General features: G+C 56.2%; 1 protein-coding gene across 3 annotated transcripts in view; it reads right to left on the bottom strand.

Annotated features, from left to right (window-relative positions):
* Positions 1 to 1337: 1337 nt before the first annotated feature.
* NRBP2 (nuclear receptor binding protein 2) overlaps positions 1338 to 24480 on the bottom strand; it is a 24004-nt gene continuing 861 nt past the window's right edge. Inside the window, exons 1-18 of one of the 3 annotated variants that reach the window (XM_014945709.1) lie at positions 23058 to 23135; positions 14790 to 14912; positions 14372 to 14473; positions 14075 to 14164; positions 13165 to 13205; positions 12990 to 13084; positions 12771 to 12794; positions 12409 to 12492; positions 11805 to 11860; positions 10747 to 10842; positions 9917 to 10049; positions 9639 to 9741; positions 9442 to 9492; positions 9150 to 9285; positions 5906 to 5959; positions 5399 to 5462; positions 4399 to 4454; positions 1338 to 2561 (exon numbers count right to left, since the gene is read on the bottom strand). In XM_014945709.1, the coding sequence (XP_014801195.1) occupies positions 2493 to 2561; positions 4399 to 4454; positions 5399 to 5462; positions 5906 to 5959; positions 9150 to 9285; positions 9442 to 9492; positions 9639 to 9741; positions 9917 to 10049; positions 10747 to 10842; positions 11805 to 11860; positions 12409 to 12492; positions 12771 to 12794; positions 12990 to 13084; positions 13165 to 13205; positions 14075 to 14164; positions 14372 to 14473; positions 14790 to 14912; positions 23058 to 23120 (1440 nt within the window). In that variant the 5' untranslated portion in view covers positions 23121 to 23135 and the 3' untranslated portion in view covers positions 1338 to 2492. Of the gene's footprint in view, positions 2562 to 4398; positions 4455 to 5331; positions 5463 to 5905; positions 5960 to 9149; positions 9286 to 9441; positions 9493 to 9638; positions 9742 to 9916; positions 10050 to 10746; positions 10843 to 11804; positions 11861 to 12408; positions 12493 to 12770; positions 12795 to 12989; positions 13085 to 13164; positions 13206 to 14074; positions 14165 to 14371; positions 14474 to 14789; positions 14913 to 23057; positions 23136 to 24480 lie in introns of those variants that run through there. The other 2 variants (XR_001412470.1, XM_014945710.1) reach the window with 2 other exon arrangements.

Here is a 24480-nt window from a genome sequence, read left to right as displayed (position 1 = left end):
CGCGCCGGTCGGGGAGGCGCTGGGCCCGGGGTCTGTCACGGGGGGGAGTGCGGGTCCAGAACGGGGCCCCCAGGACCCCCTCCGCCCTTCCCCAGGCGGCGGCCCGGCCGCGAGGGACGGGTACTCTCGGCTCCGCGGGCAGCCGGCCGCTGCGGTCTTCGGGCCCCGCCGCAGAGGAGGCGCGGGACTAACGGAAAAACCGAGGGAAAACTACGAGAAGTTTACCGGTGGTGAAAGTGTGTCTCACAAGTAAAAGCTTAGAAAGATCAGGCCAATAAAGCCTATCAAAAGCAGCTGAAAGAGGACTTAACGTTACAGTTGTGATGAGAAAGGCTCTTGTTGCCAAAGCGCTTTTCCTCTGGGAGGGAATAAGATGGTAAGATAAAGGAACAATATCTGAATTGGAACATCACAGAGTGTGCCCTACTGCGAGCCTAAATTTAAGTGACAGGAGTTAACCACTGGAAAACAATGAAATACTGCACTCTTACAGGATGCAGTTTTCGGCACTACCAGGAGGTGTGTGTGCCACAGCTCTAATAAATGGGCCCTAATGAGGAATTACAGCCCTAATGAGCGGATCGCACCAACCATCAGTGTCTGAGGGGACCCCAGGGAGTCGGGTCTGACTGGCAAGTGCGAGGGCAGGATTTCCACTCTGGTCCTGGCTTTGTGGCGAAGGATACAGTGTGGAAATCGGGACGAACCGAGCAGTGGTGGTGTTAAATCAAACCATGAACTTAGGCAGGTGAAACATGTTAAGGAGCTAATGAGTTAATCAGGGAAACAAAGCAGGTGGTGTATGAAGGAATTTCTCAGTTTGCAGGGGCAAGTGCAAACTTGTTCAGGAGAAAAAATGATTTCTGAATTAAGCAGCTGTACGATGTTGCGTAGAATCATGGAATGGTCTGGGCTGGACTCATCTCCTGAAGTCCCACCATCCCCTCCAGGGATGGCGACTCCACCACTGCCCTGGGCAGCCTCTGCCAAGGCTTCACAGCCCTTTCCAGGAAGGAATTTTCCTCAATCTCCATCCTAACCTTCTCCTGGCCCAACTTGGGGTCCTTTCTTCTTGTTTCTTGGGAGAAGAGACCGACCCCCCCTGGCTGCACCCTCCTTTCAGGGAGCTGTAGAGAGCGATGGGGTCTCCCCTCAGCCCCCTTTTCTCCAGGCTGAACCCCCCCAGCTCCCTCAGCCACTCCTCACAAGACTTGTTCTCCACCGAATTCCCTCTCTACCCGATTTCCCTAACTTTGGGGATAAATCTGTTGAACTCAGGGAAGCTATTTCACATCTTCTGAGTTTAACCGTGAGAGCAACTATGAAATCACCGAGCGTTTTGCTGAGACAAGCTGCTTTCAGTGGCTTTATTGACCTGTCAGTTTGGCAGAGCAGAGCGCAGCCTGGAAACACGGCACGATGGGCAGCGCAGCGCAGGGAACCCGGCACGGCCGGAGCAGCACGGCAAAGCGCAGGCAGCGTAAGGCAGAGCCACGGGGAGGACCCGGCACAGCACGGCGCAGGCACAGCGTGAACAGCAGGAAGCAGCACGGCACGGCTTTCGCGACACAAATAATTCCTATTTGCACACTTCACCCACTGAGCCCGACACACGCAGCAGCTACAGCGATGGCCCCTTTCTCCACAGTAATGAAGTCCCAAGCGCTACAGGAGAAACAGGGAAGGAAGAGGCACCGGGGGTTTTCCCCCTTAAGATGCCATGAGATTTTTGGAAGGCCGTAAGACAAAGTGGGGCATGGTAAGGGTTCTGTTCAGCACCAGTGAGGTTTCTGCTGATCCACAGGTCTGGATCCAGCTGGTGGGTTTGGATTTCTGGGGTTTCTTCTCAAGTCCAACTCATAAAGTCCTCTGTTCAGCTTACACCAAGATGTGCAATTCTAATTACAAGGCATCACAGCGGTTCATCTGTGCTGGGGAAACCTTAATGAAACAGGAGAAACTAGGGGTAAAGAACAGGATGTGGCAGATCAGAAACTGCCAGAGGTCTCCCAGCCCGCTCCTCTCCTCTCCTCTGTGGGTGTCACCAGCCAGCAAAGAGGGGAAAAAACAGCTTTGGGACCTGCACTGAAAAAAGCTCATCACTCCCAGAGGGAAATTTGTCAGTTTGGGGGATTCTTGCAACAGCTTTGCATCTTCAAAACGCCATCAGGAAGGGGCTGCAGGGGGGGCTCCCCTGCACCTCACAGGTCCCTTTGGGGTACTGCTTCGGGAATGGGGACCAGAACATGTGCTCCTGCTCGGCCCCAGCTTCTCGTGATGCACATGTAATGTCTCGTGTTTGCTGATTCCTCCTCCGCTCGCTGTTGGCTTTTCCCACCTCAGCTCGGGCACGTGCCTCCCGTGGACAGCGAAGGCTCGGGCCTGATGGAGGAAGGTCGGTCAGGAGCCCCCCGCTTTCTTCCAGTCTGGTCCAGGCTCCCCGTCCCCCACAGCACAGGGGACCGCTCCGTCCCAGACCACAGCGAGGTGACTCACAAGGGAGGAGACCGGTACTTGTGGAAGGCGTTTTCCAGGAAGTTAGCCAGCTTTTCACAGTCGTCCTGAAATAAAAGGAACACACACATCAACAGATGGATTTGGCTGGGCCACCTTGGACGTCTCCTTCCTTACATGATTCCAGCCCAAGCCACCAACTTCCCCTGAGTTCGGACACGGGAAGAGAACAACTCGCCAGCACCTCTGGAACTACTAATAATTGTAATATTTACTGAATAACGCCAAATGACCAATCAAGACTGGAATCGTTCTGTGTCAGGTGTGATAGACAAAGGAGTGTGGAGTTCTTTGGAGCTTCCAGTCGGAAGGAACTAGAGCTCCAGCTTCTCTTGCTTAGTTTAATTTCAACTTAACTTTAAGTCCGGTGGTCAGTTAATTATTTTCTATGGCCATCTGTTTTATAATACCCTCACTTCTAATAAAAATAAAAACTAATGTCACTTTTTGTTGGTCTGGCAACTACTTTGTACAGAAATCTCTTTTCTGACACATTCAGGAGCAAATGGTTTCTGACATAATTGGATCATTTATTCCTTAAGAAAGAAATTACTGAAATACATAACAATATCTAAAGGATGGAAATCACCTTGTATCATAGAGGGGTTTTGGAATTGCCAGAACCAAACTCAAAATTCCCACTCCAATGAAAAATGCAGAATCAGTTGGTTTGTGTTGATCAGAGCCCCCCCCTTGGTCACTACTGCTGCTAGATTGCTACTTTTAAGAAAAAACTTGGCATTCTGAAGGCAGGATTTGTGTGGCGTAGGTGGTGTCTTTTGTTAGGCCAAGCACTACAGTCGGAAAAGGGGACAAGTGTTTGGATACATGGGTCCTTCAGACCAGAAACAAGCAGCAGTTCCCAAGCTAAACACAGGCTCAGGGTTTAACACGGTATTGGTATTAACCAGTCCCACCATCTCGGGGAAAAGGCAGCTGGTACCTGTGGAGCAGAAGAGATGTTAGAGGGGGGAGGTGTGCTACAAGGAGGTTATTTCCTAGGAGACAGAAAGAGAAAGGTAATTTACGGTGTGTGGAACAGGGGCCGTGTGAGGCAGGCTCCACAGTAGGAGGTTGCCGCAAACGCCGTGTATTTCCCAGCGTGGGAGAAAGCGCCCAGCGCGCCAGGGCCGAGCTGCAGAGTCACCGTGCCCAGGGGAGGGAAGGAAGAAAGTCAAAATGCATTTTTTTCCCAGGTGTACTCACATAAGCTTTTCACTCAGTGAGGCTGAGCCCCTCCTTGGCTAATGTCAGGAGCTTGAGGAATTCTCCACCACTCTGCCTACCACCCCAGAACTCCTAACTTGTACAAAATAAAAACAGAAATACATTTTTAATTCCCCCCTGGCTGCCTTTCCTCGAGGCTGTGCTGCTGAATGGCCTGGATGCCCAGGCTGCTCGGGATTCTCTCTCGGGTCTGTGCAAACCCCCAAGGGAGAGCCTGGAAGCTGGATGCAGGGGTGGGACATCTCTCCCGACAGACAGAAATCTGCCACGGGAGTTAAGAGCTGCTCTCCAGGCTATGGGGACCATTCCTCTGGGAGGCGGCCTCAGCTTCCTTCCCTCACACTCCTCTGGTTCTCCTGCAGCAGGGTTGCTGTCATTAACCCTGCCATCATAGCACCACTGTCCCCTTGAAACAGCAAGCTGGAGTGAGGCATCAGTGAAATATGGAATAAAAAAACCTAGCAAAATGCCAAAAAAAGGATGTGTTGTCACTCATGCCAGGGGAGTGAGCACAGCTGGCCCCTGTGAGCTGCTGGATGGGGAACAGAGGAGCTCTTGCTCCTCTGAGGCTCCTCCATGGTGTCACCAGGGGTTGGGAACCCCCCTTGGCAGCACGGTACATGCTCGGCTCAGCTGAGGAGGAGACAGGAGACTTACCTCATGGATGAATCCGTAATGCACCAGCTCCGTGGCCAAGTCCTTGGAGTTATCGGCTGCAGGGACAAGGAACGGGGAGAACATGGAAGTTTATACATCTCTCAGCTCCTCCTCCCCCGGTGCCCCTGTGCCCCCCAGCAGCACACCCGCATTCCACTTCACTACGCTTCAGGGGCACCTGCCGTGTTCTTTTGGTAGACTCATTAATCGCTAAGTAATCACTAATTAATTGCTAAGCAATGCTGGGGCAAACAGGGCAGAGGTGGATAGTGAGTGGGAGCTGAAGAAGGTTCTGGGCAGGAACAAGCTTCAGCCCCAAATCGCAACGAGAACAGCCTGGGCAATGTGTACCTCAGAGAGTTTTTTTGCTTCTTTTGAAAAAAGAAAAAAAAAAAGCATGAAAAGCAAGTGGGATATGACCCGTGGGCAGAAGAACACAAAGGGTTGGTGAAGCAGCACCTTCCATGTGTTAATTTCCAAGCTTTATGCTTTAGTTCTGGGTCTAAGGCAGCCAAGGGACTCCAGCTGCGGGGACTCCACAAGGCTCCTGCACGTTCTAGGAAGGAGCCTGCAGTGCTGGACCTACTCCCAGGAGAAGCACCTTCCCCAGAGCCACAGGGCTACTCCGGAGGAGGAGTCCACTTTTTCCTTGGAAAGGTGTTGTGGAGACTGCACCAGTGCTGGGAACAAGTGTTCACTAGTGTTACCCCAAGAACTGCAGGCCACCTGTTCCAGCGTGAAATGCGGATTCTTGATGGCCACTCGCTGGACACTTGAGAGTGCCACCACATGCCAGTGGCTGTAAGCTCAGGGTCTGAGTGGACAAGAACTGGTACCACACAGATATCTGGGTTTACCCTGCTCTCCCAGTATGAGAAGGAAAGAAAATCTGGCTGTAAATACAATCTGTGTCTAACACAGTCCGAGCCTAACCTTGAGCAGGGCCATCAGGCAACACTTCTGCATTCACACACGAAAATCTACGTGCAAATGAACCTACTGGGCAGCAAGTCGTAGCTCAGCTGTCGATGCAGCTTGTCCTCCAGGATGAGCAGGAGAGTGAGCTGCAGAGAGAAGAGAGTGCTCTTTACAAACCCTGGTTTCTCCGCAAGAGGGAAAGGTGCCGACTCTCCCATCGGCGCTGGGAGCTGCCGGCAGTGGGGAGGATGCTGTAACTGCCCAGACACTGGATGTCTCTGGCCGGGTGGTTTGGGTCTCTTGGAGGAATGTTCTCTCAGCAGCTCCAGCTAACCCACAACTGTTAAACTACAGAGAAGCAGAGCTAAAAGATGCCCAGACAAAGATGTCATGGCCTTCCTGTCCTGCAGCCAGAGGGGGCTGGTGGCTTTGCTCTTCTGCGGGCTTCTTTTATTACAAAGGGACAAGAGTAAGTCCTCTGAATGCTGCAGCCATGTAGCTGAGACCAAACCAAGTGCCAGCCAGATGCCAGGGACGGGTACAGGGTCCTGCCCCAGTGCCTCATGTGGAATAGAAGCTGGATACTTGCATGCCACTGGGTCTTGTCTTCATTCAGCTCCATGTTACACTGCATTTGCACCACCTGCAAGAGGCCAAAATCAGCATCAGCTTGGACATGGGCCCTCTGGCTCCCTCAGGTCCGCTTTACTGCTGCCCTCCAAGCGGGACTCAAATTCCTACTTAAGCCCCTTAATTCCAACTGCCAGCCTGACCTTTTCCACCTTCCCACGTTTCTAGGAATTGTTCGGGTGGAGCAGCTGAGGGTTAATTTAGTCCCATATCCAGCTACACTCTGTGGCCATCATCAGCTGATGGAGAGGTGGGTGAGGGAGCCCTGCAAAAGATGCACTTCTGCGGAAACTTCACAACCAGGGTGAATTCTTCAAGTTCCCATAAAAATGGTTCACAACAGAAGTCATGTTGTCTGGGCAAAGGACAGCCAGAGAGAGCATGCAATTCCAAAAGGCAGGAAACCCAGTGAGGAATCACCATCCCTGTTCCATGCAGAGTTTAACAGGGTTTCATTTATACTCCTTACGCTCAGATGTGAGGAGTTACACGCTTGTTCCTTCCTCTGACCCAGCCCCTCTCTGCTACAGCTCCTCCCTTGGACAAATATCCCTGGGCATTCAGTGCTCTCAGTCAGGAAACTGGCTGTCCTCTGACCCTTGTCATCTCCAGGGCATCCATGTCTCCAAGAAGAGCACACCAGTGAGACTGTATCATAGAATCACAGAATGGTTTGGCTTGGAAAGGACCTTAAACACCATCCAGTGCCACCCCCTGCCCTGGGCAGGGACACCTCCCACCAGACCAGGGTGCTCCAAGCCCCCTCCAACCTGGCCTTGAACCCCTCCAGGGATGGGGCACCCACAGCTTCTCTGGCCAACCTGGGCCAGGCGCTCACCACCCTCACACCAAAGAATTTCCTCCCCAGATCTCATCTCAATCTTCCCCTTTTCAGTGTCAAACCCTTCCCCCTCGTCCTATGGCTCCCTCCCTGATCAAGAGTCCCTCCCCAGCTTTCCTGGAGCCCCTTGAGGGACTGGAAGGGGCTCTAAGGCCTCCCCAGAGCCTTCTCTTCTCCAGGCTGAATCCCCCCAACTCTCTCAGCCTGTTCTCCCAGCAGAGGGGCTCCAGCCCTCCCAGCATCTCCGTGGCCTCCTCTGGCCCCTCTCCAACAGCTCCATGTCCTTCTGATGTTGGGGGCCCCAGAGCTGGAGGCAGCACTTGGGGGGGTCTTCCCAGAGCGGAGCAGAATCCCCCCCCCTCGCCCTGCTGGCCACACTGCTGGGGATGCAGCCCAGGGTACAGTTGTGGGTATGCCCAAGGTGGGGGCTCTTCCCTTCTGAATTTCCCCAAACTGCACAGCATGTTGCAGACGTCATCAGAGATGAGACTGATGACATTTGAGGGCATCACTGCCACCCACTCCCCACTCCCCTCTGCCTAATGCCCATGATCAAAGAATGATTTACGTAGGAAGGGACACCGGGAGGTCTCTAGTCCAAGCTCCTGCTCAAAAAAAGACAAACAGTGAATGCAGACCAGGCCATTAAAAGCTCTGCCCAACTGGGTTTTGAAAACCTCCAAGGAGATCCCATACCTCCCTTAGCGCCTGGTTCACTGTTTAACCATCCTCAGCATGAAAAAAAAATTCCTTGGATCCATCCAACATCCCTACCTGGTGCCTCCCAGAACAGACAGAGACTCTGCAGTGCAGCTGTGCTCGTTTGGGAGTTGCAGGTTTGTCCAGCTGCACAAAACACTGTTTTCACCAAATCTGTAGAAACTCAGTGCCTCTGAGATCGCCAGTCCTTTGTCAAACTGGGTGGTAAAAACTAGGTGTTTGAGTGTTTTGGTCAGACAGATAACACGCTTGAAGAACTTACTCGGGGGCACTAGGAGGAAAAGCAGCATATAACAAATGTGGGGGAGGGAGAAGACATAACTGTGTAGGTTTACATTTACATTGATCAGTGCAGCACTCCCACTAAAAATAAGCACTGAGCAATATGAATAAAGCATAAGTTGAGTGCACTGAAAGCCGCTTGCAGACACCACTGGGGATGTGCTTCTGGAAGAGAGGCATTTCACGGCGTCTTGCAGGAATAAGAATTAGGTTCAGCCCTACATGGTATTTTTAACATTAATTCAATGCAAGTATGAAATTGCATTCATACATCCACGGTAACACAAAGACGGTGCTGTTGGTGACTAGTGATGAACTAGTCACAGGGAAATACCCACTATGAAATGGGTTTTTAAGACAGAGAGGTGCAGACAGCCCCATGAGATCCTCTGACTGCTCCAGAGGATGGCCAGTGCCAGGCAGAGCTCAGCTGCCTCACAGCATGCCACTGCAGTGTCACCATCAAACCCCGATGGGATTCCAAACCTACACTCAGCAGAGAGGCAGAGAACAGGCCGTGCCACGGAGCTGCCTGCAGATGCAGGAGGAGGGAAGGCAGAGCCAGAGAATCAGAGGCAACGAGGCTGCTCCAGAAGGTCTCAGGAAAAATCATAGAATTGTCTGGGCTGGAAGGGACCTTTCAGCTCCTGGAGTCCCACCACGGACCCAGCACTGACCAACCCACCACTGACCCGTGTCCCTCAGCACCACGTCTGCCCGGCTTTTCAATCCCTCCAGGGATGGCGACTCCACCACTGCCCTGGGCAGCCTCTGCCAAGGCTTCACAACCCTTTCCAGGAAGGAATTTTCCCCAATCTCCATCCTAAACTTCCCCAGCCCCACTTGGGGCCATTTCCTCCTGTCCCATCGCCTGTTCCTTGCGAGAAGAGACCAAATCCTCCCTGGCTACACCCTCCTTTCAGGGAGCTGTAGAGAGCGAGGAGGTCTCCTCTCAGCCCCCTTTTCTCCAGGCTGAACCCCCCCAGCTCCCTCAGCTGCTCCTCACAAGTTCTCCAGACCCTTCTCCTTGGTTTCCAGACCCCTCCCCAGCTCTGTTGCCATTCTCTGGACACGCTCCGGCCCCTCAATGTCTTTTCTGTCGTGAGGACCCCAAAACTGGATCCAGCACTTGAGGTGGGGTCTCACCAGCGCCCAGTACAGAGGGAAATGGACCTCAGTGGCTCCAGCCAAGTGGACCACCACAGTCCTGGGGCAGCCAACGCAAGGAGGATAGCTCTCCCCTGGGCTGCAGCCCAGTGCATGGCTCAAGGGAGAGGTGTTCCTGCTGTAGGGTGTCAGGAATGGGGATCGTCCACCTACTCCCAGTGGGGAATCTGTCCCCACCTGAATCTGGCCTCACCTTCCTGGTCTCCACATCAAAGGGCTCTGGGGTGGGAGTCTTGGCTTTCTGAGGGTCCTCCTGGGGCTGGGAGAGCGCACGTGGGAGGGCGTGCGGTCTGGAAACAGCGAAGTTCATCAGGGGATAAATCCCATTCCTGGTGCAGACACAGAGGGAGGACAATCAGCTGAGCCCTGTCCTCTTACAGCCCCAGCACAACTCAGCTTGGAGGACCAGGAGCTGAGGGCAGAGATGCTGAGAACCAGAGCTGGGTGGACACATCACAGCCCAGCCAGCACTGCCCCCAACCCACCTGACATCTTCCAAGAATTTGTCGAGTTCAAGGAACGAGACCTCCGAGTACCTGGGAGGGAAGCGGGACAGGGAGATTATGAGGAAAGGCAGGACAGAAGAGCAGCACGAAGGACTAATGTGCCATGGGACTGGGACCACCAGCCTGGATGAAAGTCCTGGGCTCATGGCTACGAAAACTCCCGCACTAATCATCACCTCCACTGCGCTCCAGGCCGACCCTCTCTCCGGATCTCTGCCATCACCATGTTCAGGTCCAGTTCCTTTATCTTCTCCTCCACCACGTTCTCCGGCATCAGATCTAGGGCAAGGGCAGGAAGGGGCTGTCAGCTGGAAGGTCCTGGAACATGGACACTGCAGACCCCAGGGAAGGTCTCCAAGTCGCTGCCCTCCTACCCCAGCTCCTCCAGGCGCTTGGCTCTGCTGGGGCAGCAACACAAGCTCAAGCAGGGCAAGAAGGTCTCAGGGTTACTCACACTGGTTGTTGATAAAGCAGTGCGCGGCCAGCAGCTTGAGGGAATGGACCTCAAAGAGCACCCGGTGGAAGAGCAGGCTATTGGCTGTCGGTCGCTTGTCCGGGTTAAGGGTCAAGCACGAGAGAATGAATTCCTGAGGGTGAATGAAAGGGCATAAGCTGGAGGCAAAGCAGGACATTCCCCCGCTGGGCACCCACCAACCGCCTGGCCACAGCACCTCTGCTCCCTGCCTGCTCCCACCTGGGGAGAAGGGGGCAATGGAACCCCAGCAAAGGGCTGTGAGGAGAAAGGCAGGGGTTTATCCTGCCAGGAGCAGCTCTGGGAGCAGCATCCCACCAGGAGAGACGGTGGGAGACCGGAGCCTGAGCCAGCAGGAGGGATTCCTGACAGCGGCAGAGTCAGGGGGATACATCTGCTCATTTCTGCTCATTGACGGCAGAAAAGGGAGATCCTCTGCCTCTTCAGAACGCTCCAGGCTGGGGCCTGTCCTCTTGAACTGCTCCCTGCAGTTTCGGTACGGGTATCTGGCTGGGGCTGCTCAGAACAGACGCAAAGAAGGTCCCTTCCAACCCAGACACTTCTATGAATCTATGTCCTTCAGCCCAGCAGATTTGGCTGCCCATAAGTTTACAACAGGTCGCTGTCTCCATTCCCCCTTCCCAGGACCAGGCTAGCCTGGAGCACGCAGGAATGCCAGGCTGGCTCTGACGTTCCAGGTATCAGCGGACGGGAAGGACACTCGTGGGCAGATTTACACCCCAGGAGGGATTCCTGACCCGGCTGTGGGTCAGGCTACAGCCCGGTAGCTCTGTCCCCAGGGCTGCACTCACCCGCATGTTGGGATCGTCCAGGGAATGCCGTGCCCGCATGATGGCCTCCTCCGAGACCCGCGTGTCCCCGTTGGTCTGGATCTCCAGCACAGCCATCTGGGGAAGAAGGAGCACAGCCGTGTCTGCAGGCAGCCAAGCCCTGTGTCACCCCTCGGGGCCTCCCCAAAGGGACACCCCCTGGCAGGGTGGCACCTGTGGAGCTCCTCAGCAGGATACACCAGGTCCCCTGGGCTCCCCAGTGCCCCCTGGCCACTGTGTCCCTGCCCTCAGGGCCCATTTCTTGGCTACTGCAGAGCTCCAGGCTGCTCCCTGGGCACCCACAGACAGAGGGCCAGGGCAAATAGCCCCCACAGTCCGCCTGGGAAGCTGTGCTCGGAGCAGCAGGGTCTGTCCCTGCCCTCTGTGCCCTCCCTTCCCAGGGCTGTCACAGCCCGAGGAGGAAGAGGAGGCACCAGATGAGCAGAGAAGAGGTGAGCTAAGCACATTACTGTGCCCAGGGCAGGGTGGGCCAAAGCAGCAGAAAATGTTCTCCTGAACCCAGAAGTGATGTCTCCATTGCTCTCTACAACTCCCTGAAAGAAGGGTGTAGCCGGGGGGGTCAGTCTCTTCTCCCAAGGAACAGGCGATGGGACAAGAGGAAACAGCCCCAAGATGGGCCGAGGAAGTTTAGGATGGAGATTGGGGAAAATTCCTTCCTGGAAAGGGCTGTGAAGCCTTGGCAGAGGCTGCCCAGGGCAGTGGTGGAGTCGCCATCCCTGGAGGGATTGAAAAGCCGGGCAGACGTGGTGCTGAGGGACACGGGTCAGTGGTGGGTTGGTCAGTGCTGGGTCAGTGGTGGAACTCCAGGAGCTGAAAGGTCCCTTCTGACCCAGACATTTCTATGACTCTATGGTTCTTATCAATGCAAGGGATCCCCAGCTTGCAGCAAGGTTTGGAAAAGGGCAAGGAGACTCCTCAGGAAGCTCCCCAGGCCACTGCCATCCCCATCGAGCTCAGTAAGAGCAATCCTGCCCCGTAACCAGGGGCCACTGCAGGTTCCCAGCCGTCCTGCTCCCTACCTCCAGTGCACACATCCCAAAGGAGAAGATGTCCACAGCAGTCCCATCAGCCTTTTCTGCAGAACCAAGCCAGAGTCACATCAGGACAGAGGAACAAGCCACCATCTGCTCACCCCGGGAACAGTCCCCCACACCCTGCCTCGTCCCTATGACTGCCTCTGCCCACACACCCCTGCCCTCAATAAAACCTTTCCTGTTTTATTGCCCTCAAATTTGTACCAAAATATTCAAGACGGGGATCACATCACGAGTTTTCACATGGTACAAAGATTCTTTACTCTTTTTTCCCTAATCGTTGTAACATTTTACATGCTTTGGAGTGTTCTTGAGCTTGAAGCTGACCTTTCCAGAGCTACCCATGGTCACACTGGGATCTTGTTCCCAACCCATAACCGCTCACGCACAGCCCGTTCCCGCACGAGCAAAGCTGCTCCAGCACTTCCACCCAGCCATTCATTACCATGACATCTCCCGTGACTCACGGCCAACAGCTTTTCTCATGAATACACTGGATAATTCCCTATTGCCACAAACACCCTGCGCCCACGACCTCACGCAGGACCCCCCTCCACGTCCCACCCCAGCACCCAGACCTCGTACTCACGGCCGTACTCCGGGGGGAAGAAATGCAGGTTGCGAAGCTCTTCCCTCTCGATCCTGATGGGGCTCCGCAGGTCATCCGGGAGGGCTGCACCGGGGAAGGAGAAATGTTCTGTGTCACGGCTCTTCTGAGAGCGCCTTCCCCGGGGCTGGAGCACAGAGGGGTGCCCCGAGGCAGCAGGGGTTCCACTCACCCCCCTAGGCGACCCCTCTGCTCCAATGATTGGACAGCGATGCCCCAGGGGACAGAGGTCCCCTCTGCCCTTGCTGGTGAGAGGTTCCCAGGGCCCACAGGGGACAAAGGGTGACCCGGGGAGGGGACTGGGATGATGTGCTGGGAGAGGTGGCAGAGGGAGGGACACTCACCGTTGGCAAACACTCTGTGCCAGACTGGCCGTCAGCACCCATCAGGAAGCAGGCGAGTAAGAAGGCACGGAGCAAAGGACACAAACAGAAGAGAAGGTCACTCCAAGCCTTGCAGGGGTGATCCCCTGAGGACCCTGAAGCCTCTTCTGCCCAGCCAGAACCCTCTTGGCCCACTACCCCTCAACACCCCATCACATCCCTTGGCTGGCAGCTTCTTACCCGAACCAATCTTTATGAGGCCATTGTGCTGGATGAAGATGGTGTCGCTGGTGAGGTTGCCATGGATGATGGGAGGCTCACAGGAGTGCAGGAAGCTGGGGAAGCACAAAGCTGCCCTCAGCACCTCACCAGGGAGAAGGGGGATGGCCGACGGTGCAAGCAACGGAGAACTTACCTGAGAGCAGAGAGGATCTGGGTGCACCAGCGCTTCCAGGCCTAGAGCAGAGACCAGAGCTCTCTGTCAGAAGAGACGCCCCTCGGAACCCAGCAGATGGATCAGGTCACCCCCACCAATTGCCCGGTGACTGGGGACATCAACCCTCCACTAGCCCTGCTGAGACTGCTGTCCCAGCCACAACAGTGCCCTTACCAACCCCTGCTCAAAGAAAATACCATTGAAGCTGAGAACTTGTCCTCACTGGCTAGCAGAGCTCTCCTGAGTCCCAAAACCCTGGTGGGAATATGGCCAGGCTCATCACAGCAGGGGCAAGGCTGGCTATGGCTGCAGGGGACACACACACGGCTTCCTCTGCACACCCCAACCCCAGGAGTGCCCAATGGCCCAGGTGTGATACGGAGCTCAAACTTCATGGCAGGTCTTGCAGGGTTAAGCACAAGACCCCCAGAAAGGTCACCCAGCTGAGACCTGCCTGCAAAACCTTGAGTCAGACCCACACTGAGTGGGTTTGCAGGTGAGACTGGTCTCTTCAGCCCAAGTAATGAGCTAGCCACAAGAGTACCATCCCTCGTTGAGGGTGGTGGGGGCACAGGCCTCCCAAAGCAGGACGCAGCCCTGGGAGCTGTTGGCATCGTGCCACTGAACCTCACAGCGGCAGCTTCCACCAGGTCCCCAGCCCCGGGGTCAGATCCCAACAGCAGGGTCTGTGTCTGGGATGTCCTGGGGAGGTTCTGCTCCTGCTCCAGCCCTCACCAAGATGCCATCTCCCTACACCAGAGAGTCCCTGGGCAGCTCAGGTAGCAACCATAGGTTCTTGCTGTGCCTTCTAAGAGCAGAGACCCATGCTGTGCCAGCGGGCACAGGGCTACCCACTTGGGACACCCACCGCTGCTCCCAGGGAACCTACCCTGGCATTCATGGCCTTGTGGTTTTTCTTGGTTTTCTTCAGGAACTGTTTCAGGCTCCCCGAGGACACGTACTCTGTGATGAAGATGACCTGGGAGAGAAGAGAGGTGTCACCTTCCCAGCCTCCCTGCCCTGGCCAGCAGCTTGCCGCCAGCGCTGGTCCCACATGTGGCTGAGAGGGGGCTGCTGGCCAGTGTCCTGGGGAAGGAGGGGGAGTCCCAGGAAGCCATGTGAGGAGCAGAACTGGGGTCCTCTGACATCCCCCCCAAGCCTGGGGATCTCCCAGATTCCTCCCTACCCGCGCCTTCGAGTCCTTCACATCCAGCCAGTACTTGTGAAGCTTGACGATGTTGGGGTGATCCACAAGCACCAGCTGCTCAAACATAGTCTTGATCTTCTCCTGCAGGCAGAGAGGACAGATGAGGTGGCAGGTCCTGGGATGTGGCAGGACACCTCAAGGGAGGCAAGGGAACCTGGGGCTGGGGGAGAGGCTGAGCCCCCGGTCACAGGGAAAGCTGGTTTTGGGGTACAGAGGACACATGGAGCTGTCTTTGAGAGAGAAGCGGAGGGAAAGCCAAGCAGACAGGAGCAGGCTGTGATTAACTGGTGACTGAGGTGCACCCACGAGCAGCGGGAACCAGCGCTGCTGGCCAGGAAGGTGCGATGGGTGGTCTCAAGGGAGGTGGACACAGTCCCACCAGGGAGAAACAACTCACCTCATGTGCTTTGAAGGCCTTCTTGTCGGTGAAGAGCAGCTCATTCCACACCACCTCCACGCCCTCCTCTGTGTCCATGGCGAGGAAGGTGCTCTGGATGCCCGGCATGTTCCCCTGATTCACCTGCGAGGCACGGGAAGGTGTGAGACAGCACAGAGACATCCCTGCCCATGGTTCCTGGCCCCACGGGGATGAACGTGCTGCAGGGATAGTCTCCAGCCTGCAGGTGACCCTGGCCAGGGCCCGGTGAGCAGAGCAAACCCCCGTCCTGCTGCCTCAGGACCTGCCTGCTTGGGCATCGCAGCCCCGTTCCTCCAGGAGGCGAGGGCACCAGAAAGAGCCAGCAACTCGGAGCCGTTCCCATGCCAGCCCCCCTCAACTCTTCCAGCCCAGCCAGAGGCTGGCAGTGACAGTGAACCCCCCAGCCCCACTCCTGACCCCCACATGGACCCCTCTTCCCAGCAACCCACCCCCACGGCTGATGGTCACACGCTGGACAGAGTGAATTGGAAGGTCCAGCCAAACCAAAGCCATCACATCATCTCTTTTCACATCCTGAGGAGACTGGGGACAACCTCCCACGCCCTGGGGTCTGTCTGATGAGTTTTGCATCCCACGGGTCTGGGCATCCACTGCCCTCGCAATGGCATCGCTGCACGAGTCCCCGTCCCGTCCCTGCCCTACTCCAGCGGGGCTGGGATGGGGACAGGGCCATCCCCCCCAGCCCTGGCAGCGGCTCCCGTCCGCCACGCGGCAGATGAAAAGGGGATTGTTCTGCCTCCCGGGGCCGGAACGTGGCGTCCCACCGGCGGGGCTGGGCTTGGGGCAGCCGTGGGCGCAGGCGCGGGCACACAGCACCCCCGGCTCGTTAGCCAGGGAGGGACGGGCAGCCGGTGGCCTGGCTCCTGCTGCAGACACACAAAGTACCTCTGTGACTCCTTCTTGTGCTCACAGGCTCCACGTGCTCCGCACAAAGCCCAGCACGGCCAGCCCGCCTCACTGACCACGGCCTTCCCAGTGCTCCCAGTACACACATCCAGCCCAGGAGTGCCCAGCAAGGGCTCTGCCAGGGGAGCTGCTGCCCTCACCCAGGTCCCCCACAGCAGGACCATCCCACCAGCCCCTGTGAACCCTGAGCTGTGGTCCTCCTGGAAGTGCTATGGGTGGAAAGCAAGGGTGGGCTGGGACAGGAGGGTCTGCCTGGCCAAGGGAGCGGGCAGCCTTGGCAGGAGCTCGGGTATCCAGCCCCAGGCTGGGTGGGTTGCGATGGAGGCTGTGCCGGGAGGGAGGGAGGGCGGCCGGGGGCGAGTGCCTGGGCACCACAAGGGTCTGCTGGTCACAGAGCGCTCTGTGAAGCTGATCTTCTGCCTCTCCCCAAAAAAACCACTGAAAATCAGCTCATGGTCTTGAGAAAAATCCTGTCCCGAAACCAGTGAGTGGCCACAAGCCTGAGAACAAGAGGTCAAATGGAGAACGTGGACCCAGACAGCCTTTTGGTTGCCATGAGGACACGGAGGAGCAGCAGAGCTCTGCAGGGAGGTTACTGGTGCCCGGGCTCAGAGGCACAGCCGGGGCTGTAAACCTCAGGTGCCACCTCCCCATGGGGTCACCCGTTCCTGCATGCAGACAGTGAACCTACAGCAGGACCCACAACCAAATCCATGGTCATCCCTCTGCTGTAGCCTCCCGGCCTGGAACATCCCGTTCTTGGAGCCCGAGGTGGTACCAGACAGTGGACCTGTTGGTGCCTGGGAGGCACTGAGGAGCATCAGGCAGGCTCAGGGGAGGAAATGTTCCCAGTAGATGCCAACGTGCTCAGTCTCGTGCTGAATGACAATAAAACTGATACCGAACAGCTGCCTCGTGCGCCAAGACCGCGTAAATAAATAAAAGCTGCATTATAGTCCCAGAGGTGACTGGGGACAAAAGGAACCAGCGCTGGGTCACCTTGATTCTCTTGTGCCATATCTTCCAGGGGTTCCCGGCAGCTCCCTGTGCTGCTAACAGTGGCCACCACAAGGAACAGGCAGAACTCCAGGGCTGGACTGGGCAAACCCCCTGCTCAGGCTCTTCCAGAAAGCCCTTGGCAGGAGCTGAGTCCAGCCTGGAGAGATCACTGGGGACCAGGAGGTGGAGGTTTACAAAAGATCAGATTGCATCTTACAATAAACCGCTCCCCTTTGAGCTTTTCACGTCAACAAGGACTGAAACAGCCCACAGAAAAAGGCTTAAGGATATGGTTCTGGGGCCTCAGGAGAGTTGCTGTTAGAGAGGGAAGGAGGGGGGCTAGAGAGCAATGGCATTTAGACCCAATTTGGAGAAGAAAATAAGGACAAAGTGGGTTGTTACCTCTCTCAATCACTCTAAGAGACTGGGAAAAAGGCACAGCCACGGTGCCTGGAGGAGAGGCCACTCTGTCAGTCCTCTGCCTGTTCCCAGACATTCACACTCGTGTCCTTGGGACTTCAGGAGCTGAAAGGTCCCTTCCAACCTTGGACAATTCTATGATTCTTTGGCCCCATCCCTCGGCAGAGGCATCCCTGACCTCCAGGGATGGGGCAGCCACAGCTTCCCTGGGCAAGCTGGGCCAGGCTCTCACCACCCTCACAGAAAGGCCCCTCCTTCTTACCTGGGGACAGGAGGTAAAAAACGTCACTGTCTGGAGAACATAGGGCAAATCACCAAAGAGACCCCCAAAGGGAGAGCCAAGCAAGAAGGAGGAGTAATTATATGGGTTATAGGGACCTGGGCTCACCGAGACCAGCCGTGCCACATCATACAGTGACAGCAGACACGGCTGATGCCACAGGTGACAGCCCTATGCACCTCTGCCACGGAGTAGAAAGCTCTGGCTGCCAGCAACGAGAGGAGAGTCATGAGGACGTGAGGATGGTGATGCTTGCTGCCCGCAGAGTTTACCTGGCTCCTCGGGATGTTATCCCTTTTGGCGCTGGGAACTGGTAGAGTGTCCCGGAGCTGCCAGGCTGAGCAGGGAACACAACGTTCCTGGGAGTAAATCCCAGCCTGTCCCTCCGCTCCAGGATCTCAAGAGCCTGGGCGAGGGCGAAGGCTGTGTCTGGGATTCTCGAGGGACTTCTCTTCAGGTGACAGCATGGAGGTGCTGAGGCAGGGAGACACCCCTTCAGCAGCAGGGATTGTCCTCTCAGAGCGGTGTGTTTCAGCAGCAGGGACAGAGGACTGTGTCTCTGCAGGGACCCCCTCTCCAGCCCACTGACCCCTTCTCCAAACCACACGGCCCCTGGCCCTGACAGACCCTGCTCTCCTCTGCCACCCCCCCACGCCGTGGCCCCAGGCAGGGCAGGGGGGACTGTTGCAACATGGAAATAATTTTTTAAAAATATGTAAAAGGAAAAAAAAAAAGCAAATGAGCTAGGAGCACTGAGGCCCTGCTCTGACACCTTGGCTGCTTTCTCCAGCTCACCCAGGGACAGGGACAGCAAAAAGCAGTGGCAACAGAGCCTGTCTGAGGAGCAGATGCTGCAGCAGGTCCCGCAGGAGCGGTGGGACACTGGCATCGGGCACCCAGGGACTCATCCACGGTCCTGCTGTGCCAGTGTGAGTCTCCAGACGTGGAGCCGAAGCATCCGGCTGCTCAGCTCTCCCAGCCCTTGGCCTCCAAGGACCTGTTTCAAGCACCAGACCTGTCACCAACAGCCCTTGTCCCCAGGGAGGAGGCTGGGGATGGCAGCAGCCCCGAGCAATTACGGAGCCCGAGCCCGGCTACGCCGCTGGCTCAGTTTCACACCACAGCAGGGACGCCAAAGTCTTTGACAAAAGACCTACCTGGGTGACATCCACCCAGACCGCTACCTCCAGCCCAGGGCAAAAAGAACCGGCCAAGCCCACCGTGTCCTGTGGCTCAGCAGGACCAAGCCCACCGTGTCCCAGCAGGAGCCAGACGAGGCATCTGCGGTGCCAGATAAACCTGTTCTCCCCCTGTGTGATCCTCTTACACAATTAGCAGGTGAAGGCAACACATGAGATGGAAAATATTTTGATTCCAGTGAAGCATTTGATCCCTACCTCTCACAAAAACACATTCTCAGCACTAATTCAGAGTGGGGCGGATCCAGGGCTCACACGCTCCCAGCCGGAGGGACCCAGCCGAGCAGGGATGGTGGCCTGAGGCTCTACAGAGCTGGGAGGCAGCAGCAGGGGCCAGGGCGAGCTCTGCTGTGGTTTATCATCGGTGCCACCACGACAGAGGGGAACAGCACTTGTCCGGACCGCGCCAGAAGAGCAGCAAGCCTCTGAGGAAAGAAGGAGCTGAGCTATGGGCAGAGATAAGTGCCAGGAAAAATCATCCAGGAGAAATTCCCAGATGTCTGACGGCACTGGTGGCAGGGGAGACCCGGGGATGGGAACCCATCATGGGGGGATGGGAACTCACCCGCTCATGGCCACCACAGCGGGATGTGCAGAGCTCTCCCAGCCCAGGGCACAAGGGGCACCCACTGCATCCATCCCTCTTCCATGAACTCCCCCCATCCATCCCCAGGACATCCCCTGCCTGTCAGCAATGACTGGGGGGGTTGTTGTTGGATACCTGTGAAGTGGGAGCGGGAGCAGGACCTGGCACAGGCTCCTCAGAGACGCAGCCACCGGCCAGTCCATCCCCTCTGCCCGCGGGAGGGCTGGAATCTTTCCTTTCTCTCCATACCCCTGCCTGCCCTTCCCTCTTGCCCAGCAGCTGCCAGAGCAAACACTGTGATCCCTGTTCTCCTTCCACTGCTGAGAAAGAGGGACAGAAGAGTATTTTTCCACTGGCCAGATAAGACCCAGGAGAGGCTGAAGGCAACACAAGCATCGTTATTTCAGAAAATCATAGGATGGTTTGGGTAGGAAGGAACCTTTAAAGCCCCCCCTGCCCTGGGCAGGGACACCTCCCACCAGCCCAGGTTGCTCCAAGCCCCCTCCAACCTGCCCTTGAACCCCTCCAGGGATGGGGCAGCCACAGCTTCTCTGGGCAACCTGGGCCAGGCTCTCACCATACTCAGGGGGAAGAATTTCATCCCCAGATCTCACCTAAATCGCCCCTTTTTCAGCTTAAAACCATTCCCCCTTGTCCTATGGCTTCCCTCCTTGATCAAGAGTCCCTCCCCAGCTTTCCTGGAGCCTTCCTGCAGCCTTGGCACAGAGCGAGCCCACACTGAACAGCCAACGCAGACCAAAAGCCACCAAAGACACCTTGCTGAGCAGTGTCTGATGGCCCCAGGGGAATGCTAAGCCCTGCCTTGCACGTGTTTGCTGCCGAATGCTAATTTGTCCAACAGAAGAGCCAACCAAGGAGCATTCGATCATCTTCTCATCCATTTTGTAACCTCCCTTGTCCCAGCAGTGAAATATAAAAGCCTCTGGGACCGCATGCGTTCTCTGGTTACACCAGAGAAAACGGAGAAAGGGGACACAAAGGTGGACAGGCCTGCACAACTCCATGGGGAACGTCTGGCCACTGTCAACAAAAATACCTGCTAGGAAAGCCAATGAAAAGGCACAAAAAAAACTTGGTTAAAAACAGGAAAGGGAACAAAACACGGAGAACGCCAGTAATTGTAATACGTGTCTTTGGTATCTGGTTTGGGGGGGCTGGGGCTGCCTTTGGGACACGGCGGAGACACCGGAGCGGCAGGTATTGCCGCGGGAGCACCCCGGGAGGGAGGCATCCTGGTGGGGAACCCGAGCGGGAGCAGAGGGCGAGTCACCGCAAGAAAAAGGGCAAGTTTCTGCACTAACCTTTTGGTCGGGGCTGACGTCACCTCCCTCCCCAGCAGCGAGAACAAGGCAGGGGATTGTTGTCACTGGGTGAGAGCATGAGGGATTACAGGCTCCTTGGAACGGAGAGAGCAGCGCAGGGAAAGCGGACCTGGGGGGAAAGGCAGGACAGCCCCATCGCCCACGGGAGGGAGAAGGGTAACGAGGAGGAGGCAGTGGCTAAATCCAGTGTGCAGAGCCTTGGTTCTGGCCAGACCCACAGAACGCACGCCGAGAAGAGGACTCGGCTGGCTGCTCCCACCAGAGTTTACCCACGGTGAGTTACACCACCTTCCTTCAAAGAGTCTCCTCTGGCTCTCACAAATACCCTCAATTAAAACCAGCTGGGGCTGGGGTGTCCCCCCTCCTGTGCAGAGCACAGAGCAAAGCCTCACCACCTTCACCTGCCCCATCAGCTGAGGTCAGCAGGTTCACCAGTAAACTCATCCTGGAAAATTAAATAACAGCAAACAAAAGCTGTTAAACCAGTAAGGGGTAGAAAAAAAAAAAAAAAAAAAAAGTGGCATGAAAAGAGAGAGCTAAATCCTTCAGCTGATCCCCTCTGCTCTGGAAAAGCACTCCCCAACAAAACACACTTCGAGTCCTGGTCTCCTGGGAGGGCTGGCAACAAAGCAGCTTTTAAAAATAACTCTGGTGGCAAATATTAAATAGTTGGATCCTTTCCAAATAATCTACCACAGAACTGGTTATCCTCACTGCGAACTGCAAACATAATTAATACCCCAAAAAAGGGAACACCCTTGCACCTCAGTGTACTCAAATGCTTAGATTATTCTTCCGTATTTTGTTTTCGTTTTCTGATCTGTGGAAACCTGAAGCAACGCTTCAAAATCTTCCTCTCTTGCAGATTGTTCCAATATCACTTTATTTTTCTGTGAATTCTGCTTCGGCGTTTCTTCTCTTTCTTTCTACTATTGTTTCCCTTTCTCATTTCTTTCACCATGGTGGTTTTAGAAGGTAAAGCTCAGGGTTCAAGGCCTCTGTATCACTACACATTCAGTCATTAACCCTTTTACTAAACAAGGTGACCAAGAAGGGGAGCAATGGACTATTCCAAGCGAAAAGCAACCAGCCCAGCTCTAGCCACTGGCAGCTGTCTGTGTGTATTATTATCTATTAATTATTATCTACTCTTATCTATTATTACCTATTATCTGTTATTACCTATTACTATCTATTACCTATTAATGGGGTGATACCAGTGCTTGCCAACAGCAGAGCCAACGAATTCCTCCCGGCTGCAACAGTCCCCTTTCCAAATGGATAAAGGCTCTGCAGAAACTGAGCATCCCGGATAAATCCAGTTTGACCTCAGTAATGAGGTGTTGGGCTTCATTCAGGAAACTGTATTTAGACACGGAAAGTGGCAAACAGCAGTAACATCAGCAGTAATTCAAGTTTCTTCTCCCTTGCTACTTCTACTCCACAGGGTAGATGGAAAAAAGTATATGAAGTCATCAAACCAAGCCTGAAAAAAAAACCCCTATATCTTCCTAAATGGAAAAGCCTGCAGCAGCAGAGCATTCCTCTGCTGCACTTTGGCTCCCAGAGCTGGGAAGGAGGCAGGACGCGGGCTGTGCTGGCACCCAACGTGAAGCCACCAGAGGGTTCACATGACCATTTCTCCACAGACCCTGCGGAGATGCCACAAGTGCTTTTATTTTCCAAACTGCCCATGGAAATGTGTAACTTCACATCCATTGTGAGCACACGCATCGTGAACAGGCAAAGGAAGTCGTGCAGGGAAATGTTTGTCCCGTGGTGGGCACGGACAGACCCAGCGCAGCACTAACACCAGGGCACGATGTAGCTGCTGGGTCCGTACCTGAACCGCGCCGTAACCGGGCGCCAGGAAAGCTGGGGAGGGACTCTGGATCAGGGAGGGGAGCCCTAGGACAAGAGGGAAGATTTGTTAAAGCTGAAAAAGGGGAGATTTAGGTGAGATTTTGAGAAGAACTTCTTTGGTGTGAGGGTGGTGAGAGCCCGGCCCAGGTTGCCCAGAGAAGCTGTGGCTGCCCCATCCCTGGAGGGGTTCAAGGGCAGGTTGGAGGGGGCTTGGAGCAACCTGGGCTGGTGGGAGGTGTCCCTGCCCAGGGCAGGGGGTGGCACTGGGGGGGCTTTAAAGGTTCCTTCCCACCCAAAGCATTCTGTGATTCTATGTCACCATGAGGGCAAAACAGACGGGGATTGTTCAAAGGGGAACAAACTAGCCGTCTCTTTGCCAAGGAGAAGCAGGGGTGTCAGGCTGTTTTGGTGTGTGACAGACTAACACACGTCACCCAAAAGCCGTGTGAGAAAACATAACGCAACTACAGGTCAGACACAATCAAATTTCAGGATCTCATCCAGGATGGACACCAAATGTTTTCACTGTTTCCAGCACATGCTGGAGGTCGCTGGGAGTCTCCAAGTCTACCTACAGCAGCATCAGGGCATTCTCAGCTAGAAACTGAGTTTCTGCACAGCTTTCCTCACCTCTTGAGCTGCCCCAGGGCCATCCTGGCAGAGAGACCATGGGAGAGGCAGGGGCCTGTCCATCTGCTGCGCCAGTCACCCCATGCCTCACCGGTGGCACAGAGGACACAGGGGACACGCTGTATCTCCTACATCAGCAGCTGGAGCCTGGTCAGACACAGGGCACAGCAGACAGAGGGACGGACAACAACAGAGCCAGCAGAGCCCGACCCAAAAAAGATAAACAAAACACCAGGAGACAGATATGGCGGTCCCTGACACCTCGGAGGTGCCCCACGGGTGGGACCTGTGACTCTGGGAGTGCCAAGGACAGGCAGGGGAAGGAGCCATGGGATTTTGATGAACGGGGCTTCAGGTCCCGGCACGGACAGGGCTCAGGCACCATCCACACCACACGTACACCCTGGTGTAAGGCCCTGCCGTAGAGAAGAGGCTTGGCAGAGGTGGTACGGTAACAGGAAGGGAGACTGAAGGGTGGCATGGGGGTGTGGGGGCACCTGAAAGCACAGAGGGACAGCAGAAGGGCAGGTGCTGATGGCACCGACATTAGCAGGTCATTAAGATCTCAGCAGAGCCCAGGCTGGGAAAACAAGGGACAGCCCCTGCAGCCGGAGGGACCACAGACAGGTCGTTAACGGGCGACGGTGGGAAGATAAAGAACAGGATTGGCCTCAGATGGGCCCTTTTGTCCGTCAGAAGCTGAGGGTGCCCGTGACCCCCCCAGAATGCTGTCCCACCCCTGCCCGGGGTCAGGAGTCACCCCCCCACGCTGGTCCCTGTTCCTGGGCGCCCCCGGAGGGGCCGGGAGACCCGGGGTCCGCGGGCAGGAGAGATGGACACGGCACCGACACCCCCGGGAGGGAGCGGGCAGGGGGGGAACCCTGCGGGGGGAAGGTAAGCCCAGACAGTCCAAACCCCTTCCCTGGAGAGGAGGAACCGGGTTCTCCAGCCCTGGAGCGGTGCAGGGGCCAGCCCCGCCATTTACCGGCCAGCCCTCATTCCCGCAGGAGCTGCCGGCCACCGGCCCGTGGCTACCGGCCCCCCACCCGCACCGTGCCACCGGGCACGGCCCAAAGACGAGCCCAGCAAAGGCCTCCAGCACCGGGCTCGGGCAGCGGTGCCCTCTGCTGCGGGCTGCCCCGCTCCCCCCGGGCACGGCACGGCTCCCCGCACCGGGGCAGCCCGCACCGGGGCACAGCGCAGCTCCCCGCACCGGGGCACGGCGAGCCCGGCTCCCGCACCGGGAGAGCTCGCACCGGAGCGCGGCACGGCTCCCCATACCGAGACAGCCCGCACCGGGGCACAGCGAGCCCGGCTCCCGTCCCGAGACAGCCCGCACCGGGGCTCTCGGCACCGCCACAGCTCGCGCCGGAGCACGGCACGGCTCCCGCCCCGGGGCACGGCGAGCCCGGCTCCCCGCACC

The sequence above is a fragment of the Calidris pugnax genome, unplaced genomic scaffold, assembly GCF_001431845.1.
Source record: "Calidris pugnax isolate Ruff unplaced genomic scaffold, ASM143184v1 scaffold160, whole genome shotgun sequence".
Classification (NCBI taxonomy): domain Eukaryota; kingdom Metazoa; phylum Chordata; class Aves; order Charadriiformes; family Scolopacidae; genus Calidris; species Calidris pugnax.
The sequence above is the reverse complement of the archived record's forward strand: the minus strand, read 5'-3'. Positions and strand labels throughout refer to the sequence as shown.